The sequence below is a fragment of the Lissotriton vulgaris genome, chromosome 3_1 (genome assembly GCF_964263255.1).
Source record: "Lissotriton vulgaris chromosome 3_1, aLisVul1.2, whole genome shotgun sequence".
Classification (NCBI taxonomy): domain Eukaryota; kingdom Metazoa; phylum Chordata; class Amphibia; order Caudata; family Salamandridae; genus Lissotriton; species Lissotriton vulgaris.
Window position 1 is genome coordinate 9,275,455 of NC_141689.1, and position 23,068 is coordinate 9,298,522.

Consider the following 23,068-nt stretch of genomic DNA (forward strand, 5'->3'; position numbering starts at 1 on the left):
TGGATTGTAATTTTTTCTTTGTACCAGTTATTTTCGCGATTAAGGACCAGTATTTACGTTGATTGTATGTACTTGCAGCAGTCTGAATTTCCACCCAATTACGATCCTCAATAGCTCTTCTTTCCTTTTGGTTCTCCCGCCTCAGTTGGTTCTTTAATCTGTTTATTTCTTTCTTAACGTTTAATGAAAATTTCATATATTGGGCACGGATAAGTTTGTTTAATTGTTTTTTTACTTCGGAGTTCTTGTGGGAATATCCATTTTTTCCCTCCTTCTTTTTGATTTTGCTTTTGGCTCCTGGCGGTATCATCCTTTGGATAAGTTTCTTAAAATCCTTAATTATAATTTCGAAATTTTCTATGGGATTTTTGGAGAATCTTTGTTCTAAAAGTTTAGAGTGATCAATTTTTATCATAATTTTTTCAATAGTCGAGGAATTCCAATAGATACATCTCCGTTCACTTTCCATTAATATAGTACTTTCGATATGAATCATATGGCTGGGTTCGGCATTTTTAGGTATCCAATCAGCTGTTAATTGCATAATTGCGTGATCACTCTCCAGACAAAATTGATTAGATAATAACAAGGCAGTATCAAACAGGTCCCTGCTGCTTATGATGTAATCTATAATGGATGGGGACCCATTGCCTTGCCTGGTAAACTTTGCAGGAGTATCTCCCTCAATTGCTCCATTCAATATTAGTCCATTGAGATTTGTTATTGCCGATAATAACAGTCTACCTCTTTTATTGGTTGATATACCTTCAGGGAATTGTGGGATTATGATGTCTTGACCTACTTCTGCATACAAACTTGCCCACCTATTGAAATCATAATCGGAGATTTTACTGTTGAAATCCCCCGCAATTAAAAAGGATGAGTCAGTATAGATCTCCATAATGTGCGAAATCGTTTCTATTATATCCAGAAAGGTGTTGTCGTTTTCTTTCCCGGGAGGAGCGTAGACATTGAAGAGTAAGATTGCCTGTGGTGGAGCAGTGTTGTGTTTTTTTACAGATATCTGAATGCACTGCAGGTTGTTAGATTTTGTGTCTATTATTTCTTGGTCCCATAGATAATCTTCCCTTAGCAGTAAAGCTAAACCTCCTTTTGCGTGGCCTCGGTTAATTGACAGTGCTAAGTTTTCATATACAAAGTACCCTTTAAGTATGAAAGACGCAGTATCCCATGTTTCTTGTAAAAGCAATATGTCTGGGAGGTTTCTCATAAGCAAGGATAATTTGTTTGTAGTTCTGCCAGCAATGTTCCAAGATGTTATCCTTAGTCCCGTGCTAAACAGAATGTTGACCAAAGTTAGAGATTTTATTGCTGTTTAGAGTCTCAGAGACCCAAGCCCAGGACTCAGTAGTTGTATGCTCTTCACATTTCTTGTCAGTTTTGTACCATACTGCCCTATGGCCTTTGTTCACCAGTATTTTAAGATTTGAAATATCTCGATCTTCAGTCAAGTTGTTTGTTCGCTGGTATTTATTGACTAGAGAGTTGGTGATAGCCTGTATTTGAGCATTATACCCATTAAGGGTATTAAAGTCCGTTGGTTCTTCTGCTTCCACTACATCGTAACCGTGTTTATGTAGTATTTCTTTCTCCTTTAATATTATACCTGGGAGAACTGTTGACCAAAAGGTAACCAGTGTCAATTTGTTATTTTGTTTTTTTGGAAAGGACACAAGATGGATTTCATTGCTAGTCATTGTATCTAGCGCCCTTATATGTCGTAGTAGGTTTAAAATCCTTCCTCTATTAAGCGGTGCCGCATCAATGGGAAAGAGTTCCTCAATTTGTAGAGTTTTGGTAGAAGGTCCTTCCCCCTTTCTTAAGTAGCTGTTGTTTTCTTCTGTGTAGATATTTTTACTTCGATCTGATTGCTTGATATCCTTAGTAGGGATGTATTCTTTTACTGTCGGGTCTAGTTGAGGCATCACCTTTTCACTGTTGTTACTAGTTGCAACTGGTTTTTCGTCGTCTTGCGACTCTCTTTTAATATCGCATTGTTTTTCTTTGGTTTCATTAAAAATTTGGGGTTTTTGAAATTTTAATTTACGATTTTTCCGTTTTTGGATCCTTCTCAAAGGCTTTCTTCTATTTTTTGTCCCATTTGCCATATTCTTTTCTAGGTTCTTGTTAGTTAGTTTTTCTTCATTTCCTTCGCTCATTGCATTAGTGATGCTTATTCTTGATTCCTGCATTTCTGGAACGATGGTATTCATTGACTTATTCTCTGCCAGGGTCTTTGAAAATATTGGGAAGTGTTTTGATTTCTGCTGATGTTTTTCTTTAAATAAGTTTTTCAAAGAGTATATCTCTGAGTCATTTGAGTTGTCGATTATTTGTTTTTCTTGCTTTTGGATGTCTACGGTTTGAGTATTCTGGTCACGCGTTTTTTCCTCTAGAGTTTTTTCGCAATCCTTCAGAGTTCTCTGCGGCTCAAGATGAGTTTTGTGTGACGTATTGATTTTTTGTGCTGCGTGGGAATCTTTGTTCTTTTTTTCTTCTACCAAATGCTTTAAAATACCTATTTGGACATCCAATGTTTGATCAGAATTTGCAAGAATGTTACCGAGAAATGAGAGAACGGATTCCAGTATCTCTTGTAGCGAGAATAAAGCTCTAGATATTGGAGGGTCATTATCAGCAGTATTATTCTGGTTTTTACGATCGAAGCAGTCAAGAGAGGGATCAAGCAAAACAATGGGTGAAGAGGTATTTGACTGGGTATTATTAGTTATTCCTAGATCTTTATTCTCTATTGCGATAATTTGTTTGCTAATGTTTAAGTCGTTGGATAAATGTGCACCCCCACTGGTTTTTATAGGAGTTACAGTTTTCAGGTCACTCGTTTCAAGAAATGACAAAAGAAAGTCTTTCGGAGTGCTTGATAGTTTGTTACTTGGGTCTAATTCCAAACATCCCTCCTTTGATTGTGAGCTACATTTCATTGGGGTAGATTTTCTTATGAGTTTTTTTGTCTCCCCGGCGGATACTTTTACTTCAGGGTTAGTGTCGTTGCTTAACAATTGTATATCTTGGATCTCTTTAGGTAAGAGTGTAGAAAAATAAGCTGTAATAGCTGGTGTATGGGTTAAACGACCTTGTTTAATGGCTTTATCCGTGGTGATTCGTACTGCATTATCGGTTCCCATTCTTTTCATATAAACTGTCCGAGATCTCAGTTTCTTAAAGCCCATTTGTACACCGTTTGTTAACGGGGGTAATGAATCCCTTTTATGCTGTTGGGGATTGTTATGTTAGACAGGAGCTTTCGAGAAGCAGAAATCCCCGATGAACTTACAATAGACAAATATGACTATTTACGGATAAGAGAACTGAGAAAATGCCAGGCACTTGATATGATGATAGTTAGTAGGGTGGCCCGTCCCGTCCTCGATCGTCCACGGACGGCCACAGACGGCCCGCCCTTTGCCCGGGCTTAGCCCGGCGTCCCGCACGCGTCCCGCTTAGCGTGGAGGGTGTGTCTTAAATAGGCGGAACAGGGGCGGGAAGAGACTCCAGGTGCGCTCCGGTCTTCACGCGCAGAACCCTGGGTCTCGCAGTCCCGACCTCTGTCAAGCAGCCTCCAAACGCGGTCTCAGTAGAAGCAGCTTATCTCCTTTCCTCACGGAGATGCAGAGCAAAGTCACGGCAGGCAACAGACAGCTGCGAGCGGCACCCGCGGAGCGGGGGCCGCGAGCTGTAAATACTGAAGCTGGCGAATCAGAACAAAGCAGGCAGCCAAGCAATCAAGGCGGAACAGGGGCGGGAAGAGACTCCAGGTGCGCTCCGGTCTTCACGCGCAGAACCCTGGGTCTCGCAGTCCCGACCTCTGTCAAGCAGCCTCCAAACGCGGTCTCAGTAGAAGCAGCTTATCTCCTTTCCTCGCGGAGATGCAGAGCAAAGTCACGGCAGGCAACAGACAGCTGCGAGCGGCACCCGCGGAGCGGGGTCCGCGAGCTGTAAATACTGAAGCTGGCGAATCAGAACAAAGCAGGCAGCCAAGCAATCAAGGTGGAACAGGGGCGGGAAGAGACTCCAGGTGCGCTCCGGTCTTCACGCGCAGAACCCTGGGTCTCGCAGTCCCGACCTCTGTCAAGCAGCCTCCAAACGCGGTCTCAGTAGAAGCAGCTTATCTCCTTTCCTCACGGAGATGCAGAGCAAAGTCACGGCAGGCAACAGACAGCTGCGAGCGGCACCCGCGGAGCGGGGGCCGCGAGCTGTAAATACTGAAGCTGGCGAATCAGAACAAAGCAGGCAGCCAAGCAATCAAGGCGGAACAGGGGCGGGAAGAGACTCCAGGTGCGCTCCGGTCTTCACGCGCAGAACCCTGGGTCTCGCAGTCCCGACCTCTGTCAAGCAGCCTCCAAACGCGGTCTCAGTAGAAGCAGCTTATCTCCTTTCCTCACGGAGATGCAGAGCAAAGTCACGGCAGGCAACAGACAGCTGCGAGCGGCACCCGCGGAGCGGGGGCCGCGAGCTGTAAATACTGAAGCTGGCGAATCAGAACAAAGCAGGCAGCCAAGCAATCAAGGCGGAACAGGGGCGGGAAGAGACTCCAGGTGCGCTCCGGTCTTCACGCGCAGAACCCTGGGTCTCGCAGTCCCGACCTCTGTCAAGCAGCCTCCAAACGCGGTCTCAGTAGAAGCAGCTTATCTCCTTTCCTCACGGAGATGCAGAGCAAAGTCACGGCAGGCAACAGACAGCTGCGAGCGGCTCCCGCGGAGCGGGGGCCGCGAGCTGTAAATACTGAAGCTGGCGAATCAGAACAAAGCAGGCAGCCAAGCAATCAAGGCGGAACAGGGGCGGGAAGAGACTCCAGGTGCGCTCCGGTCTTCACGCGCAGAACCCTGGGTCTCGCAGTCCCGACCTCTGTCAAGCAGCCTCCAAACGCGGTCTCAGTAGAAGCAGCTTATCTCCTTTCCTCACGGAGATGCAGAGCAAAGTCACGGCAGGCAACAGACAGCTGCGAGCGGCTCCCGCGGAGCGGGGGCCGCGAGCTGTAAATACTGAAGCTGGCGAATCAGAACAAAGCAGGCAGCCAAGCAATCAAGGCGGAACAGGGGCGGGAAGAGACTCCAGGTGCGCTCCGGTCTTCACGCGCAGAACCCTGGGTCTCGCAGTCCCGACCTCTGTCAAGCAGCCTCCAAACGCGGTCTCAGTAGAAGCAGCTTATCTCCTTTCCTCACGGAGATGCAGAGCAAAGTCACGGCAGGCAACAGACAGCTGCGAGCGAGCTGCGAGGAAGTGTCCCGTGTCTCTGTCATTCGTTCGCCGGAGCAGGTTACCCACGAAGGTTTCAGGTGTTGTGCCCTGGCACCGCTGGGTCTTAAAGAACCCAGTCCTTCAGTTGGCGCCCAACGTGGGGCTGCATCAGTGGTACCGGTCCAAGCCCGACGATCGTGAGGAACTTCGTGTGAAATCTCCGAGGGAAGGTGCACTCCGCTTCATCGATCCTGTTGTCGAAATAAGTGGCCCGAAGACTTTTCCCGCGAAGATTCCCGCCTCCTGACGGCTGCGACGGACTGCTGCCCTGACTGTAGACCTGTTTTGGCGCCTGGCGTAGACCTTGGTAGAGCGAGACGATTGACGGGCCTTCCTGGAGACGCCATCGATCTTTGAGTTAAGTATTTGTGGGTCGCTCCCAGAGTTCTTGGTTGTGGTTACTTAGTGGTTGCATGGTTCCAGTGCATTTGTAGTTCTTGGTACTTTGTTGTGTTGTTTGACGACTGCAGCCGCCAAAAACCGAGGGTTTTGTTCTTTGATGGGACTTGGTAAATCCCGTAACCCTTGAAGTTTGTGAAACTCGGCTAGTGTGCAAGATGCCTGGTCGCAGTACTTTGTTTCGTTGTTTCAGACCTTGTGGTACGGATTCCCGACTGGAGGACTCGTGTCCGATACCTCCGGTTGGAACTCCCACTTATGAACTGTACAGCAAACATGGGCTAGGCCCGATTACTTTTAATGAATACTGGATCAAATATACGAAGAAAGATGGTGACCTTCGCTGGCCACCACATGGTAGCTTCGAGGCCCCGATCTTAGATAATCTAGAGGTTAAATTGTTCGCGAAAAAGTCAAGGCCGGCCATGTTTGATGCCTTTCGGTTGTGGCGCAAAGAAGCCCGACAGAAAGAAATCAGACAGACTAAGCGAAATCAGAGAGATAGTGCTGGTACCATTGTAAAGAAAGCAGAGCAGTTCCAGCATGATAAGGAGGTTAGGGAAAAGGAAGTGTTTGACAGATTACAGCGTATGACTATAGATAAATGCTATCCTGCTTTGCCTACGGAGCCGGAAAAGAAGGATGAGGCAGTTGAGGATCCTTTAATGTCCTATCTTATGAAATCACCACCTCCGTACGTACAGGGTACCACAGCCCCTGTGATTCCCCCTGTACCTGTTCCTGCACCTATTCTTCCTTTGCCTGTTCCTCAACCTGTACCCGTTCTTCCGACTGTTCCTGCTCCTTCGTCTGTTGCTATTCCTACTGCTCCTCCGCTTCCGCATACTCCTGCTCCCGCTACTGCTCCTGCTTTGTTAACCCCTGCTGTTGTTTCTGTTTCTACTCCTTCACTTGTTAGTCCTGTGTCCTATACTTCTCCCTCTACTCGTAGTCGTAATTCTCCTCTTGCGGCTAGCTTCTTTCATTCGCTCGGACCTGTTCTTGGGTCCGCCGGTTCAGATGGTCCTCAGAGACGTAGTCAGCTTCCAGGTAACAGGGAACGTGCTTCGCTATATAATATGGCGATGGGTTGGATGACGCACCCCCTTAGAAATCCACCCCGTATTGTACTCGACACGTTTTGTCAGTTCAATATACCAACCCAGAGATTTGTGTTCGAGGAAATGTGCAAGGTCCTTCGCGATCAGATATCGGCCGACGCACCTGACGAGGTGCTGACCGCTTTGTCTGATCTACAGCTTCAGTTTTCGGCTGGACTGATAGTGGATACCAACGTTCGACGAGCCGTTGAACGGTTGCTATCTTTTCGTCCCACTCCTATACCTCAAGCCTTGTTTGTTGAGGATATTGAAAGACAGCCAGATGAGTCTGGTCAATTTCCTATGCGAGAAGTTCCACCGGTTTGGATACCAGCTGATCCAAATGCTCAACCCCCGGTATTGGCGCATTTCCAGAGAGTATGGATACATCTCCCATGGAAACGCTCGGAAGTATTACAGGTGAAGCAATCTTTGCCTGACCCACGCAAAAATCCTACAGGGTATTACAAAGAATTATCGCAGCTCGTAGATGCTACGGTAATGAATCTTGCCGATATCGATATGTTGTTCGGCAATGTCGTACCGCAACCGGTATGGGCTAAGATTCGTCATGAAAACCATCCGAATGAATTAGGTGGTGCTTGGGCTGCCATTGTAGCGGCAGATGCCGGACAAACGGCTGCTGCTAAACCCGACCAGCTGATTGTTGACCTTCCTCAAAGAATTATAACATTAATGAAAACTCTTATGCCAGCTATGAGGGTGAACTGGGACAAATTGTCAGCTTGTAAGCAAAAGAAGGACGAGAGTGTTTCCGACTTCTTTACGAGGTTCGAGGAAGCATTCATCGACCATAGTGGTCAGGATATGAGCACTGAGGGTGGTCAAAGGTTGTTCGTGGATAAATTTGTTTCGAACTTATTGCCCGATTTGAGCAATAAATTAAAGAATTCGGAAAGTGCATGGGCTGTTTCTACCTCAGCTCAGATATTGGCTACGGCACAATATTATGAGAACAGAGAGAAAGAAGAGAATGACCGTGCTGATAAAAAGACGAAAGAGCTAAAAACTAAAGTGTTGCTTCAGCAAGCGTATCCTCCACGTTCGAATCAGAATAATTCGCAACAAAATAGATCACAGCCGCAATCGAACCGATCCCAAACTCGTAATGACTCCTCTTCCCAAAGATCCTCGCTAGGATACAATCAATGTGCTTATTGTAGACAAGAGGGTCACATTAAATTCAATTGTCCTGTTCTAAATGAACGTAATAGTGGTAACTCATCTAGAGGAGGTCGTGGTGGTTCGCAGCAGGCACCACGTGGTAGAGGTCGCGGTGCTCAGAACGATCGTTCAGATAACTCATCGAATTCCGATAATTGTTTTGATCAACGTGGATCATCGCAGGGACGATCTGCGCAGTACAATGTAGACGATTATTACGTCGATCAGGGAACTGACGACAGTAATTACTAGGACAGCCATAGACAAGGAGAGGGAGTGGTATCAGTTCCGGTTGATCAGAGAGGGCCTTACGTCGCAGTTGCTACATCGGGCGTCGTTGAGCCTTTTCTGTTGGACACTGGTGCAGCGAAAAGTTCCATTAAGCATTCGAAACTCCCTGGCGCACCTTTGTCTGGCTTAACAAATGTTTCCGTTGGATTCTCTGGCGCCCCTGTTAGCATTCCAGTTTCGTGCCCTTTGCCCCTTAAAATTGGGCCTCGTGAGCTTCAAGCTCCGTTGATTTTAACCACGGGTTGTGGTGAAAATCTTTTGGGCCTGGATTTGCTTAAACGTTTGTATGCAACTTTGTATTGTTCTCCTGCGGGTGTAAAGCTTACGTTGGGAGAGAGGGTTGTCTCTCCCATGTACTTGTCTCTCGACAAGCTTCCACCGGAATTGAGTTCTCTTCCTGCGTCTTTGTGGGCGACAGGTCCCAACGATGTGGGCCTACTTGATATCTCCCCTTATGTTGTTCAGTTGAAATCTAATGTGCGATTGCCACGTATTCCCCAATATCGTATCTCCCTTGATGGTGAACGAGCACTGTTAGCGATCATCTATGATTTGATCGAGAAAGATGTTATTGAAGAGACTCGGGGAAACGTGTGCAATAGTCCTGTACTGCCCATTCTAAAACGTACTGATCCTTCGAAACCACCTGTTTATCGCTTTGTTATCGATTTACGGGAGGTGAATAAAATTGTGGTTCCTCAATTCCCCGTTGTGCCTGACATCACGGCGCTACTGACTCTGATTCCAGCTTCTGCATCGTGGTTTTCGGTGATTGACTTGAAGAATCCGTTCTTCAGCATCCCGATTGCAGAAGAGAGCAGAGACCTTTTCGGTTTCTCTCTCGGTGGACGCAGCTTCCGGTTCAAACGCGCTCCTCAGGGCTACTGTGAAAGTCCATCGATTTACAGTCAAGCCTTGAAGGGTCAACTGGATGCGTTTAGGTTGCCGGCTGGTGCGGCCATAATCCAATACGTCGACGACCTATTGGTGGCTGCTGATACTCAGGACATTTGCAAAATTGCTACGGTGTCGTTGCTGCAACATCTCTGTGAGTTGAATCATAAGGTGTCCCCTTCTAAACTCCAATATTGTTGTCAAGAAGTAACCTATCTAGGTCACTTATTGTCAAAGGAGGGAAGGAGGTTGACCCCAGAGAGAATTGCAGCGATTGCGCGAATGGCTGTGCCAACAACCCAAAGAGATGTGCGTGCCTTTTTAGGTATCACGTCGTACTGCAGGCAATGGATTCCAAATTTTTCATTGCTAGCGAAACCATTGGTGGCTCTTACGTGCAAGGATGTTTCGACTCCTTTACCATGGACGGAAGAATGTCAGAAAAGTTTTTCTGAATTACGTGATTCATTGTGTTCGGCTCCTGTGTTAGGTACCCCTGACTATAGCAAGCCGTTTACATTATATGTTCACGAGAGAGAAGGTTGTGCGTTGAGTGTCTTAACGCAACCTTTTGGTGGTAAGCAACGTCCATGTGCATATTTTTCCTCGACCCTGGACCCGGTAGCTAGAGCATTGCCGAGTTGTTTGAGAGCAACAGCGGCAGCCGCGGTCTCCATCCGACAATCAGCAGGATTGGTCATGGATAATATGCTTACGGTGATGGTTCCGCACGCAGTCGATACTCTTTTGAATCGTACGAAAACTCAGCACTTGACGAGTGCGAGGTTGTCTGGGTACGAGTTGACGCTGTTGGCAAGCCACATTCAAATAAAACGTTGTAATGTTCTGAACCCGGCAACTTTGTTACCAATTAGCACAGAGTCAGATGAAGTAGCAGAACATGATTGTTACTTGAGGACAGAAGAAGAAACAAAAGGTCGAGTGGACCTTAAAAACACACCATTGGAAGATCCGGATGGTACACTGTATGTGGATGGATCATGTTTTAAGTTGCCGAATGGCGATGTGACTACTGCTTATGCTGTTGTAACGTTGAATACTGTTGTTGAGACTGCAAGATTAAATCAGAATTCTGCCCAAGCTGCAGAGCTGATTGCTCTTACTAGAGCGTGTGTGTTAGCGAAAGGGAAACGTGTGAATGTGTTTACCGACAGCCAATATGCATTTGGCGTCGCACATAGTTTTGGACGATTGTGGAGAGAGAGAGGTTTCTTGACGTCGCATGGTACGAAGATTCAGCATGGCCAGCTTGTGAATGATCTTTTGGATGCACTGACGTTGCCTAAACAAGTTGCAATTGTTAAATGTAGTGCGCATCGTAAGGTGACGGATGATGTTGGTCGTGGTAATGCGTTTGCGGATGAGACTGCTAAGGAGACTGCCCGGAACCTTAGCACTCGAATGTATGTGACGAGTTCGGTTAGGTGGCCTACAGAATCGAATATGTGTGAGGACACTATCGAGAGTGTGAAAGCAATTCAGAATGAAGCCACCGACACTGAAAAGACGAAGTGGAAAGAAAGTACGGGAAAGTTGGATGCGAATGGTTGTTGGATTGATTTGTCTGATCAGAAAAGATGGATGTTACCGGATGCGTATGTGCTGGCTGTTGTGACAATGGCGCATGGGTTAGCACATATTAGCGCGAAAGGTATTTGCAAATTGCTGTCCCCTGTGTGGAAGAATGATGGTATTACGAAATGTGCTGAACGCTTGGTTAAGAATTGTATGGTGTGTATGATGTACAATCCTGGCAAAGGAACCCCAACTCCTCCTGGCAGTTTTGCTCCCCCTTCATATCCCTTTGAGGTGATCCAGTTGGACTTCATCCATATGGAGCGATGCAATAACCTGAAATACGTTTTAGTTGTGGTTTGCGCATTCTCCCGATGGATCGAGGCCTATCCCCTCAAAGACAATACTGCTTTGTCTACTGCGAAAATCCTACTGAAGGAATATTTTCCTCGGTATGGAATGCCTAGAGTCGTGTGGTCAGATAACGGAAGTGAGTTTGTTGGAAGTGTGATGAAGAGTGTGTGTAAGGGCCTTGGAATTAATCAGAAATTCCACAGCGCCAATCATCCCCAGTCAGCTGGATTGGTTGAGGGGTACAACGGCATCCTTAAACTAAAGCTAGCGAAGATTCAGGCTACGACTGGTCTTTCGTGGCCTGACGCTTTACCTTTGGCATTACTGTCAACTAGGGCGACTGTACACTCCCGAGTAGGGCTTAGTCCCTATGAAATAGTGTTCGGCCGTCCTGCGAATGTGTGGGGGGTTCCTAGGCCAGGAATGTTCTCTGATCTTGAGTACCCAATGTTGATCGATTACAACAGGTTCACGAAGCATTGCCGACGCAGACGGAGGGTCCAGGCCACCAGCTCCAGCCCGGAGATTGGGTGGTGACGCGGAACTTTTCGCGCAAGAACAACTTGGACCCGAGGTTCACCGGACCCTACCAGGTCCTCCTTGCCACGAGAACTGCAGTTCGTCTTGAGGGGCGGAAGAATTGGGTGCACGCCACCCACACGAAGAAAGTCCCCATCCCGTTGCCAGCAGACTCGTGGGTGAGGAAAGGCATTGCATCAACTGAAACCGAAGGATTGCCGGCGTTTGTACCTTTCAGCGACGCACAACCTGTCGGAGAATCCTCAGTGCAGCAGAGAGACACTGTTGAACAATTGTCAGCAAAAGACTCAAGACCAAAACATTCAGCTGATCAACAGGACGCTGTCCCTTCAACGGATCCTTTGTTTGATGAACAGACACGTCCTGGGAAAACTCGATACTTTTTGCGATCTAGCACTAAAGACTAATAAAAGATCCTGCTTTGCTGTATTGACAACTGCATTATCCCGTTTTCCGTGATCAGTTTTGAACATTCGTACCATTGTGATTATTTTGTACATATTCATTGAGCTTCGTTCCTTACATTTTTTTGCTTCCACAGCTGAGAGACATTGTTTTTGCATACATATATATTGTGCATTAAAGGCCGTAGGGCCGCGCGCGTACTTCCTTCTGGATAGTAGGTCTTGACGCTAGGTTAAAGGCCGTCGGTTTCTGGGAACTCCTAGGGATTGACTATTGCTACACAGAACGAAGTGCGTCAAGAAACGTTGCGGACGGTCGTAGGGAATGGCATTCTCGAAGCTGAATGATGTGGAAGGAGCTCAGGCTCATAGATTCAAGCTGCAGCAACTCAGTCGTACCAAATGTTTTATATTCCAAATATTCGTATTGTTTTTGACTGTTTCTGCATTATTGGCGGGTGGGGTGCATTACACGATGTCTTACTTCTTACCTTCTGCTACACCTACTCCTACCCCTGACCCTAAACTTACCTCCACTGCATCTCCCCATTCTTTCCATATCTTACCCGAACACGAGCAGGCTAGACGTGTAGAATTCCGCAACAATTCCTTTATTCAGCTCCTTCATCAGCATCAGTTAGTAGTTAACACTACTAATTGTTGGGTGTGTGGGTTGATGCCACATACTACGGATAAGGGAATTCCATATCTGGTGTTACCGTATAGCTCCCAAGGGTCTGCTCGAGCATTTCAGACAATGTTTCGAAGCGCACTGGGTTTCCACCCCATTCGAGAACCACGTTCTCCCTACTCTGGTCCTACCTCGTATCAAAAACCTTTGTCGATAGCAATAGAGGACCTAGATAGCGATATCTATGATCCCTCGCTTATTCCCGAAGAAGAGGTACAAGCCTATAGGGTCCTAAGTAGAGGCGAATATAGTGTGTTCACCAGTGAAAAGCAGCTTAAAAGCTCGCCTCCGATATGGGTCGTACCCCACATTGGTAATTTTTGTCTCATGGGTCGTGGCCGAAGATCGCAAGCCCGACTTGGAGCGAGTGCTTGCACTGAAAATTACATTCTGCCGATGGTCTCGTCCCCTGTGTTTCTGGCTGCCAAGGGTACATACTTTATCTGTCATGATCGTGCATACGCATGGTTGCCCGCTGACTTCATGGGCTCATGCTTCATTGCAAATCTGTTGCCTCCGACGTTCACTGTAGATGCCGATTATCATAAGACTAGAGTTGTGAGAGGCGTAATTAGCGAAGAGGATACTGCCGGTCAAGAGGCAGGAGACTTTTTCAAGGGTTTCCTCCCGTTTTGGGGACCTATGGTTAATAGTAGGAACCTGAGACAGTTGACTCGAGTGGTAGAATCGACTGCTAATATTACTGCCAGTGCCCTTGGTAATATCACCACTGAACTTCAGGCGGATAGGCTTATGACGTTACAAAACCGTATGGTTTTAGATGTTATCTTAGCAGACCGAGGTGGGGTATGTAAGGTGATCCATTCGAGCTGCTGCATTTTCATTCCAGATAACGCTCCAACTGTCTATCAAGCCATCTCGAAGTTGCATAAGATCTCCGAATCCATACACGTGGATGTAGGGGATTGGACGCTACTTGGATGGTTTTGGGGCCTGATGTCGACTTGGGGTTGGAAGATTCTGATGATCATCGGAGTCGTTGTGGTGTTCCTGTTCACGTGTTGCCTTTGTGTGCAGTGCGGTCCTGCCTTATGTGGCCTCTGTGCTACAACGTGTATGAGACAGCCACCTGTTACCAAGGGGACTCGGTTGGACAGAGCTATGCTACAGCAACATCTCGATGGTCTGATGAATATCGAATATGATTCCGACTAGTGCTTGCCTACATGAGGGCAAAAGGAGCGTCTGAGGTTCCGTGACAATTGTAAGTGGTGTTTTCGACTCGCACGAATATGGTCGAGTCTGGTATCTATGAACCGCAAATGACGAGTTTAGTAAGTGTGCGCAGTTTCGCTGTGCTAACTTAAACCGTTCGTTTGTTATGTGGGTTTTTCATCTGTACCCACGGGTTCCATCTTAGATACGGCATCCATTTTGTCTCTTGCCCTCAAGTAGCCAGCGAACGGACGCTGTCCGCTTCGCGACCCTGGGACTCCCAAGATATTTGCGGAAGACACATGTTCTTTGTAAGTGTCTTTATGACGAGGGGGATGATACTGTAAGGCAGATGGCCCCGCTCGAGGCTCATCTCGCCGTGCCGGTTTATTGTCTCAGCCGTGCATCTCATTAGGCACGTCCCTTTGATGCCTGTATCTCGTGTTTCCCGATACCTCCCCTTTTACACCCTTTCCGATCTCCCCACTGTCTCCGTCTTCCTCTGCACCTGTCCTTGTTCCTATTTCGATCTGTTTTACTGCCGATTGGAATGCACTAATGTTGGGAAGATGGGTTTTTACAGTTGGGAACCGCCAAATGTTTCCGCACTTATGTTCCGGACCTTATGTGTATCAAAGTGACCGAAGCGACCCCTCTGGGGGATAATGGTGGGAACCGGGTTGTAAACCTTTGTGTACCATGTTGTCCTATGGGTAAAAACTGTATAAAAGGAGCGATCCACAGAACCAATTTGAAGCAGTCTCCCCAAGTTGCACGAGTTGTACTTGTCGTGATATCTGTGTTCCCTGCAGCAAATAAACCTTGAATCTTTGACGCCGAAGGAAGTGTCCCGTGTCTCTGTCATTCGTACGCCGGAGCAGGTTACCCACGAAGGTTTCAGGTGTTGTGCCCTGGCACCGCTGGGTCTTAAAGAACCCAGTCCTTCAGCTCCCCTCCGCCAGGTTTTGATCGCCCCCAGCCTCCCTGGGCGCTGGCTCCACCCCCCTGCTCGGTGTCTGGACTCCCTCATCCCGGACCTCCCGACCTCCAAGTGCAAGGGTCCGGACATCAAAGGGCGCCAGACCTATAACTGGGGCAGCTCCAGAGCAGGAAGGCAGTTGCATCCTGGAGTCGAGAGACACCTAGACGAACTCATCCTTGGAGGCCTGCTGGCGCTGCCGCGGCTCCTCTTCGTGAACCCTCTTGAAGGCCTGCTGGCGCTGCCGCGGCTCATCCTCGTCGTGAACCATCTTGAAGGCCTGCTGGCGCTGCCGCGGCTCATCCTCTTCGTGAACCATCTTGAAGGCCTGCCGGCGCTGCCGCGGCTCATCCTCTTCGTGAACCATCTTGAAGGCCTGCTGGCGCTGCCGCGGCTCATCTTCTTCGTGAACCATCTTGAAGGCCTGCTGGCGCTGCCGCGGCTCATTCTCTTCGTGAACCATCTTGAAGGCCTGCTGGCGCTGCCGCGGCTCATCCTCTTCGTGAACTAACCGTGAAGGCCTGCTGGCGCTGCCGCGGCCCCTACTTGCGAACACACCAGCTCGAGGATTGTGAGCTCCACACCCGCTATCCCCGTACCTGTCCGGTACTGAGACTGTCCCGCTACCCCCTTCCCTAAAGAGACTAGAATTGATAGGATCCCCGTATCCTGGTCCTGCTGTATCGTCAAGCTACCTTGCCTAAGAATACATATAAAAGTGTACAGAACTTATCTTTGTGTGGTGTCTATCTGTGGGGGGGAAGTTGCTCGTCTGTACGATTGAAGGAGAGGGCCCTCGCCAGGAGACCTCTCCCCCCTTTCTCGGCCGATCCTCCGGGTCCCCGTCTAACACTTCCTTTCTGGATGCTTCTGAATCCCTTGACAACACCCAGCACGGATTCAGAAAACACCACAGCACGGAGTCCGCTCTTACTCTTGTGGTCGATAACATCCGACGCAAAGTGGACTCTGGCCAAACTACAGTTCTGGTCCTGTTGGACCTCACTGCCGCGTTCGATACCCTGTCTCCCGCCATCTTAACATCTCGGCTTAGGGAGGCAGGTGTTACTGGGCCGGCCCTGAGTCTCCTTAATTCCTTTCTCCTTGATAGGGAACAGAGAGTGATGCTCGGAAACTACCTCTCCCCAGCCAAGTCATTGCAATGCGGGGTGCCACAGGGGTCGGCATTAAGTCCGACCCTGTTTAACATCTAAGTGGCCCCCCTTGCTAGGCTAGTAAGATCGCAGGGGATGGAGGTGGTATCTTACGCCGACGACACCCAGATCATGGTGTCACTGGCTCATTCCTCTGTCAGGACATCCGCCTCCAGCTTCAGGTCATGCATGCAGCATGTGGCAGATTGGATAATCATCAACTCCCTTAAGCTGAACGGCGACAAGACAGAGGTACTGGTCTTTGGGAAGGACCAAGATGTTTGGTCGAGTGAGTGGTGGCCTTCTTCTCTTGACACCTGCCCCACCTTCTCCCAATCAGCCAGAATTCTCGGCGTGGTATTTGACACCTCACTCTCGATGTCTCTACAAGTGAACCGGACCGTGGCCACTTGCTGGGGTGTGATCAGGATACTCAATAGAATCCGTAGCTATCTCTCCCTCCAGGCGCGCAAACAGATTGCAGTCGCTCTTGTTGGCTCCCGGTTAGATTACTGCAACTCTCTGTACATGGAGTCCAACAAGGGCCTTATACATCGACTGCAAATCGTGCAGAATGCTGCAGCGCGCTTTGTTTGGGCTCTTCCTAAGACATCCTCTGCCACCATTGCGAGGAGGGATCTTCATTGGCTCCCTGTTCAGCACAGAATTTCTTTTAAAATTTTGTGTGTGACATATAGAGCACTCGCGGATGGCTCAGCGGGTGCTATCAGCTCTTTACTCACCCGCTACTCTACAACAAGATGTCTCCGATCCGCGGGACTATTCCAACTTGTTGTTCCCTGATTCAGGCTGACCAGATGGGGAGCCAGGGCTTTTTCCGTTGTTGCCCCTCAGCTCTGGAACGCTATTCCAGTTGAGATTAAAACCTTACCCTCAATGGATTTGTTCAAAAAGGCCTTAAAAACGTGGTGCTTTTCCAGAGCCTACCAATGATAGATTGCTTCGGTGTTGCTATGAGCTGGTATTTATGAAGTAGGCGCCTTGACGCCCATTGGGCAAAGTTCGCGCAGGACAAGACTCCTTTCATTCATTCATTCATTCAAGCAGGTTTTATTTGCATGCCCAGCATATAAAACCCTGAGACTTAATTGGTTAGCGCCTGTCTGCAGGCAGGTGGGTACCCATTGCCATCAAGAGGTGTTACATATCTTACAAACAGACTCCAGGCTATTAATAGCTTGTGCAGTAGCCACATTATTGGGGAAAATGTGGTTTATTAGGAGGTTTGCACTGCAGAAGGGTTAAATTGCACCTATAGTTTTATATTGATTTTCGAGTTTTAGCTCGTTCAGAGCCATGTATCATGGTTCACGCGTAAATAGCATTAGAAATGATGTCCATCCCACTGTGACCGCGTACAAGGGGCGTTTGTATCATATCTGGTGGGCTCTCTCTGTGCCATGGTACCATGAATCATTTGCTGCATTACTTATTCACTTTTGATGGAACCCAATATCTAACAATGCATGCTGTGATCTCATTGGTTTTTCCAACATGTACGCGGCATTGCACCTTTGCATTAAACGCGCTTGCACTTTCTCCCACCTCCCCAAGCGCTACAGCCCGCGAGAAGCTCCTCTCCAGTACATTCTGGCTCAGGTTTTATTCAACCCGCATGAAGGTTCTAATCAATGTTTTGCTTTTATCTGTTAGTTTTACTGCTTTTAATTGATGGAGCTCCCTAGTTGGATTATGGACGTTGTGCTTGCTTCAAACTCTGCATCCTATAATGTGTTTTATGCACTCTATGCACCTGCACTTTGATGGAATCCTTTCCGGGTTCCGATGTGCGCGAGTTACTTCTCTGGCACATTCATCCTCTTATGTCTCAATTCAAATTGCTTTTATGAAGTTGATATATTTTGATCAATCAGTTGACTTTGTCTGCATAACGGATCATGGCAGTGTACGCGTCGGTGAATCCCTTCTACTGTACACTTTTGCACTTTGATGGACGTAATGAAGTAACAAAGCGGCGGTGGTCTCTCCACAGAGGGCATTTTTGGTAAATGTTTCAGAGCGGTGATACCATCAAACCGATTTCTTCAATGAGCCCAGTGCAGGCCCTGAAATGGAGATTCTAAAGCCAAGAATTCAAAGAGTTAGACTGAGAGCTATCTGGTTAGCAACAGTTACAAAGAGTTATGCACATCTTTCCTGATGAACCTCAAACTGCCGTCCCCCCGGAGGCTGGAGCTCTGTAGCTGCCCCGACCCAAGGCTTGAAGGAGGGACACGAGCTTGACCGTCGCCATGTGTGACCCCCGACAGGCACTGAAGACCCAGCACCCTGCACGCAGCCCACGAGAGTTCAGCCAGGTGTAGCAAATTCCAATTTTGTATCTCCTAAATAGTGAATCCTAAGAAATCGTTATTTAGGAAATTTAAACTGGAATGTACAAAAATAGCGATTCTCCAATAGCGAGTCGTACAGAGTAGGAATCGCTATTAGGAAATCGTTATTTAGGTAAAACCAAACTATTCGTTCCTGAGGGCCTAAAGGCCTATAGGTATGAATGGTTTTGCATTTCCTAATTTGCCATTTCCAAATAGGAAATCACAAATTAAGAAATGCTAAAGCAAGGGCGACTATTGGCCTACGGCCCTTCTTGAGGCACCCAGAAACAAGTGGTGCACATGTAAAGCGCGCACACGCCCTGGGGCATGTACAGGGCACACATACACTAGGAGCATGTGTGCGTTTTATAGCACTTTAAAAAAACATTTTGAGTGCATTTTTTAAATTACACATGGTTACCATTGACGTGGTAACCGCATTACCGAACTACCATTTTACATTTAGGAAATGCTTTGTACATGTTTAAAGGAAATCACAAATAGGGAATCCGATTTCATATTTGGGTATCACAAAATACAATTTCTAGTGGGTAGGATTCACATTTAGTGATTCTCAAACAGCCTTTGTATTTGTGGAAAAGCCATTTAGCAGTTGTTAAGGCTCGAAATAGCGATTTGTTCCGTTAAGAAATGCTAAATGCTTTCGTACATCTGGCCCTGTATGACTGTTTGAAAGGCTTGTAGGTGCCTTCCTCAGAGTCCGCCCTGTGCGTGTAGGTTTCATTTCCATCACACTCCAGAGCAGACATGGAGGCCTCGTCACTGGACCGGTCCCTGCCTCAGATACCCAACGCTCAGAGACAGACTCCCTTTCAAGCTGCCTGAGAAAGAAAGTACTACTTACTCTTCGGGATCATGTTTGCGCTTTACAAAACTTTATAAATAACTTCTGCACAGTTGGTAAAGGGGTGAGCCGTGAGGGAGCCAGCAGCCCATTCATGAAAGTGTACTAACCCATGCTACGTATGGGGGACCCTGGGGGCCACCAAGGTGCATAGGAAGGGCTGACGCCAGGAGCCAGTGTTGTGATTGGACACTCACCTGCTCGTTCTTCGGCTCGTTAAATAAGGTTGGCACTGCCCCCTTCCAGATGCGCACCGTCTGCCCAGTGCGGTCCATGCACTCCTCCGTGAAGTGCAGCGAGCACAAGGCGCTATACGAGGAGGGCTGCCAGAGGTCTCCATGCTTCGTGTTGTGCTGCACCGCCAGCACCCATCTCTGGCGCAGCTCCGGGTCCTTGGGAAACCTGCGGATCAAGAGAAACGGAGATGCTTAGGATTCTGAGAGGTGCTGTGCCAGCCACACCCTTTGGTGGAGGTGCACCGGTTGCAAACTTCCTCTGGCGCCAGGTCGGAGAGCCTCTAAAGTCTCCGGGTGTCCCTTTAAAAAGACAGGGTGCACAAGAAGCAGGGCATGATGAGAAGTGACACGTGTATGTGAAGACAAGCTTTGGAAATGCAATAGTTCTCACATTTGTTGGAGTTGGCGCTATTGGCATTGTAAATGGCTATGGGTTTTACTTATGTGTTATGGTGCGTACGTATGTGGTCTGGAATTATGTAAATTGGATTGGATTACTTAGTTGTGTAAATGGGTGGCATGGAATTGTGAAGTGTGCAGGGTATTTGTGTATTGAAATTATGTGACATGGTGTGCTGTGGAATTATGTGGATAGTAATTATGTGGTTTTGAGTGTACTGGAATAATGTGGAGTGGGAATGGGGGTTTTGGAGTGGTATGTAGTGGAGTTAAATGAATTGGTGTGCTGTTGAGGGCTGCCTTACACGGCACACAACGCCTATAAATAATCCTTTGCATAGGGGGCGAATATCGCAACAATATGCACTGGTATAGCACTGCGGTGTGATCCCATACCTTGGTGGAAGGTGGAGCTGCAGGCAGGGATGGAGGTGCTCTGGCAGAGGCCTGTGGACCTATCAGGGGGTTTGGTCATAACAGAGGTGCATCGGTAGAGACGGTGGTCCTAGCAGTTGGCAGCAGGGGGTCTTCCAATATTAAAGATCACTCAATATCACGGGGTGAATCATTACTGAAGATGCCGCTCGCTGCTCCCAACTGTCTCCACCTCATTGCTTCCAACCTAACGACCGTCTCCAGAGAAAGCAACATCTTGGACCCCAACTCAGATACCACAACAGACCACCCCACCGATGCCTACTAATATATCACAATATCTGCTTTGCAAACCAAATCTCCACCAAAGTATACCGCATGTGAAAGATGAGAGAATGTCCATAGTTCTGGAAGCGAGCGGCTCTGTGGCATCCATATGGAAGTACCACGCAAGGCCCATCACAGACAGAGGTAATCGCAGAGCAGCACCTCACAGCGTTAGAGGCCGCGCTGCTGCTAGCGCGCTCAACCAGGCCACAGGCCTCGAATGGACCCATCCCCCAGACTTTACCATGCCTATCCGTCCTGCTGGTCGAGGTCTAACCAAGGTCTCCGTCTCTACAACACCTTTCGTGTAACTATAAGGGGTCTGCGCCAATGTCGGAGCCTGCTTCAAGTCTGTGACGTTTTGACTGGTGCTTTTGATGAAATGTAATTGAACGATCCATCTTTTGTCGGAACCTTAGAGTGAAATCCATTCTGGGACCTTTGCAACTTCCCCTGTAAAATGACAAATGGATTCTCTTTCGTTTTCACCACTGTTAAATCCCTAAAATGTTTAAAACAAACTCTTCGCCACTAATTTTACCAAAATCTTCTTGATGGCCTTGCACCAAGCTCTTTGTGAAGTTATTTTAAATTAGTAGCGAGTTCAACTAAAACGTTACCGCTAAAGTTTGTCAGGGTTAGGAAACTCCTCACATTATGAAGCAGACAAAGTTTCCTAACTTTACTTGAGTGAAGTTGATCCTTTCCGGCCTTGCAGGAAAGCAATGTTGAGAGTGGAGGCTGGACATCCACCACCTCGGTAAGAGGTGAGAGGGAGGGCGGAACACATAAAATACAAAAAAACAGATCTACAGGGGAAAATCATCTTTCCTCCCAACACAAGTGGACCATTTGAAAAACAAATGCTTTTTTTGTAAAAGTGCCCCAAGCAGCGCTTTCTTTTTAATGGCGGCCACACCCCTTTCTTCAGACGCAGCTTGTTTATAGAAAGGGGCGTGGCCTCTATCAAGTACAAGCGTGGCATGCGGTGTTCGGAAACAACCCCAAAAAAGTATATTTACAAAGCAATACGTTTTGAATTTGTGTGAGTTTAAGCTAGTGTCATTTACTTTGCCAATAGGTCAGACTCTCCTGACTGCGAGACTTGTTGCATTGCAAAGAAGTGTCTGTCGTGGCCCCGGCTGCTTGGACAGTGAAAGCGCAAATGGTGCGCTGAATGCTGCTGCAAAGCACATTGTGTCTGCAGTATGACCAAACTCACTAAGAAAATAAATAGTGCGTACAGACTAAAAAACACAGACCGAGTAACAACAGCTGTAAAAGGGCCAGGCCTCGTGGGAGGTCACACACCCCCACACTTCCTGTTTTGTTTCACTCTTCTGGGTTCTTTTTATTCTCTGCTTTCTCCCTTCCCCACTGTTTTCCTATCTTTATTTTCCAGCTTTATTCTCTGTATCCTGCCTTTCTCTCTTGCTCTGGATTAAACCTGATGGGAAGTCCTAGTCTCCAAAGATAAGACCTTTTGCCCACCACATTGGTACAAATGGAACACCCCATTGGGGCCAACTTCAGTCTCCCCGCTCCGCCATCATGACATTGAATCAAGTCGTATACATGGGGTAATGGCTCCAGCCTCTATACATGTCACCTGGACTCCAGATACAGATCTTCATTGTTGACTGCGCTTGGTGCGGATTGTTATATTTCAGATTTTAGGCAGTGGCAATCATAACCTGGTATGTTAAAATGTAACGTTTTTTATTGTTAGAAATTCGAAAATGTGCTGCCTTGTATTTATGCTTTATTGGCTTGGTATGTATGCAATGCACTTATGAATGACTTCATGTCCTTTTCCCAATGACCTGCTCGCGATCGCATTGGGGCGAGCTTTACGGAGCCTAGGTGGAGCTTTCAACCACGCACATTGCATAAAAAATTGCAGAGTAATAAAATTAAGTAGTGTTACAGGTGGATGTTTGGAATTACAAAAACATCGAGACTGATAATATTTGGATTGGGGATAAAAAAAATGTTTATTTTAAACGGGCAGAAAAGAGAAGAATGTCGATTATTCATGAGTTTCAGAGCATTGATGGAAAAAAGACAAAGTGGGCAGAAGCACAAAGAGGTTGAAGGGCTAATAGAGGAACTGGGAAAGATAATTTAAGAATGTGGAAAAAACATAAGCAGTGACTAATGAAGATAGGTAAAGATAGGGCAGGCTTCGAATATGTTTGAAGGCAGTGCACAGACACTGGAACTGACTTCGGAAAGGAAAAGGAAGTGAGTGCAGAGAAATGAGATGGGAAAAATAGAAGTACCATGCCATCGGGACACAGCTTTTATAACTAAGGGGCATATTAGCAAGGGTACTTTTCCCTCTAAAGAGGCGATAGTTATATCGCCCTATTAGCAATCAGTTAGCAACAGCTTTTAGGCGATAGCGAGCGGTTTGGAGCCCGCTTTGCATGTCAGCGATATTTATCGCTAATGACATGCAAAGTGGACGTACCCAAACTGTTAGCGACTGAAAGCAGTCCAGGGGGGAGCCACAATCAATTTGTT

General features: G+C 47.3%; 1 protein-coding gene across 1 annotated transcript in view; it reads right to left on the reverse strand.

The window, feature by feature from the left end:
• The window catches only part of LOC147725811 (THAP domain-containing protein 5-like), an 89,266-nt gene that overhangs the window by 52,108 nt on the left and 14,090 nt on the right, over positions 1 to 23,068 (reverse strand). Inside the window, exon 2 of the mRNA XM_086959988.1 lies at positions 19,403 to 19,607. Within this exon, the coding sequence (XP_086816114.1) occupies positions 19,403 to 19,607 (205 nt within the window). The remainder of the gene's footprint in view (positions 1 to 19,402; positions 19,608 to 23,068) is intronic.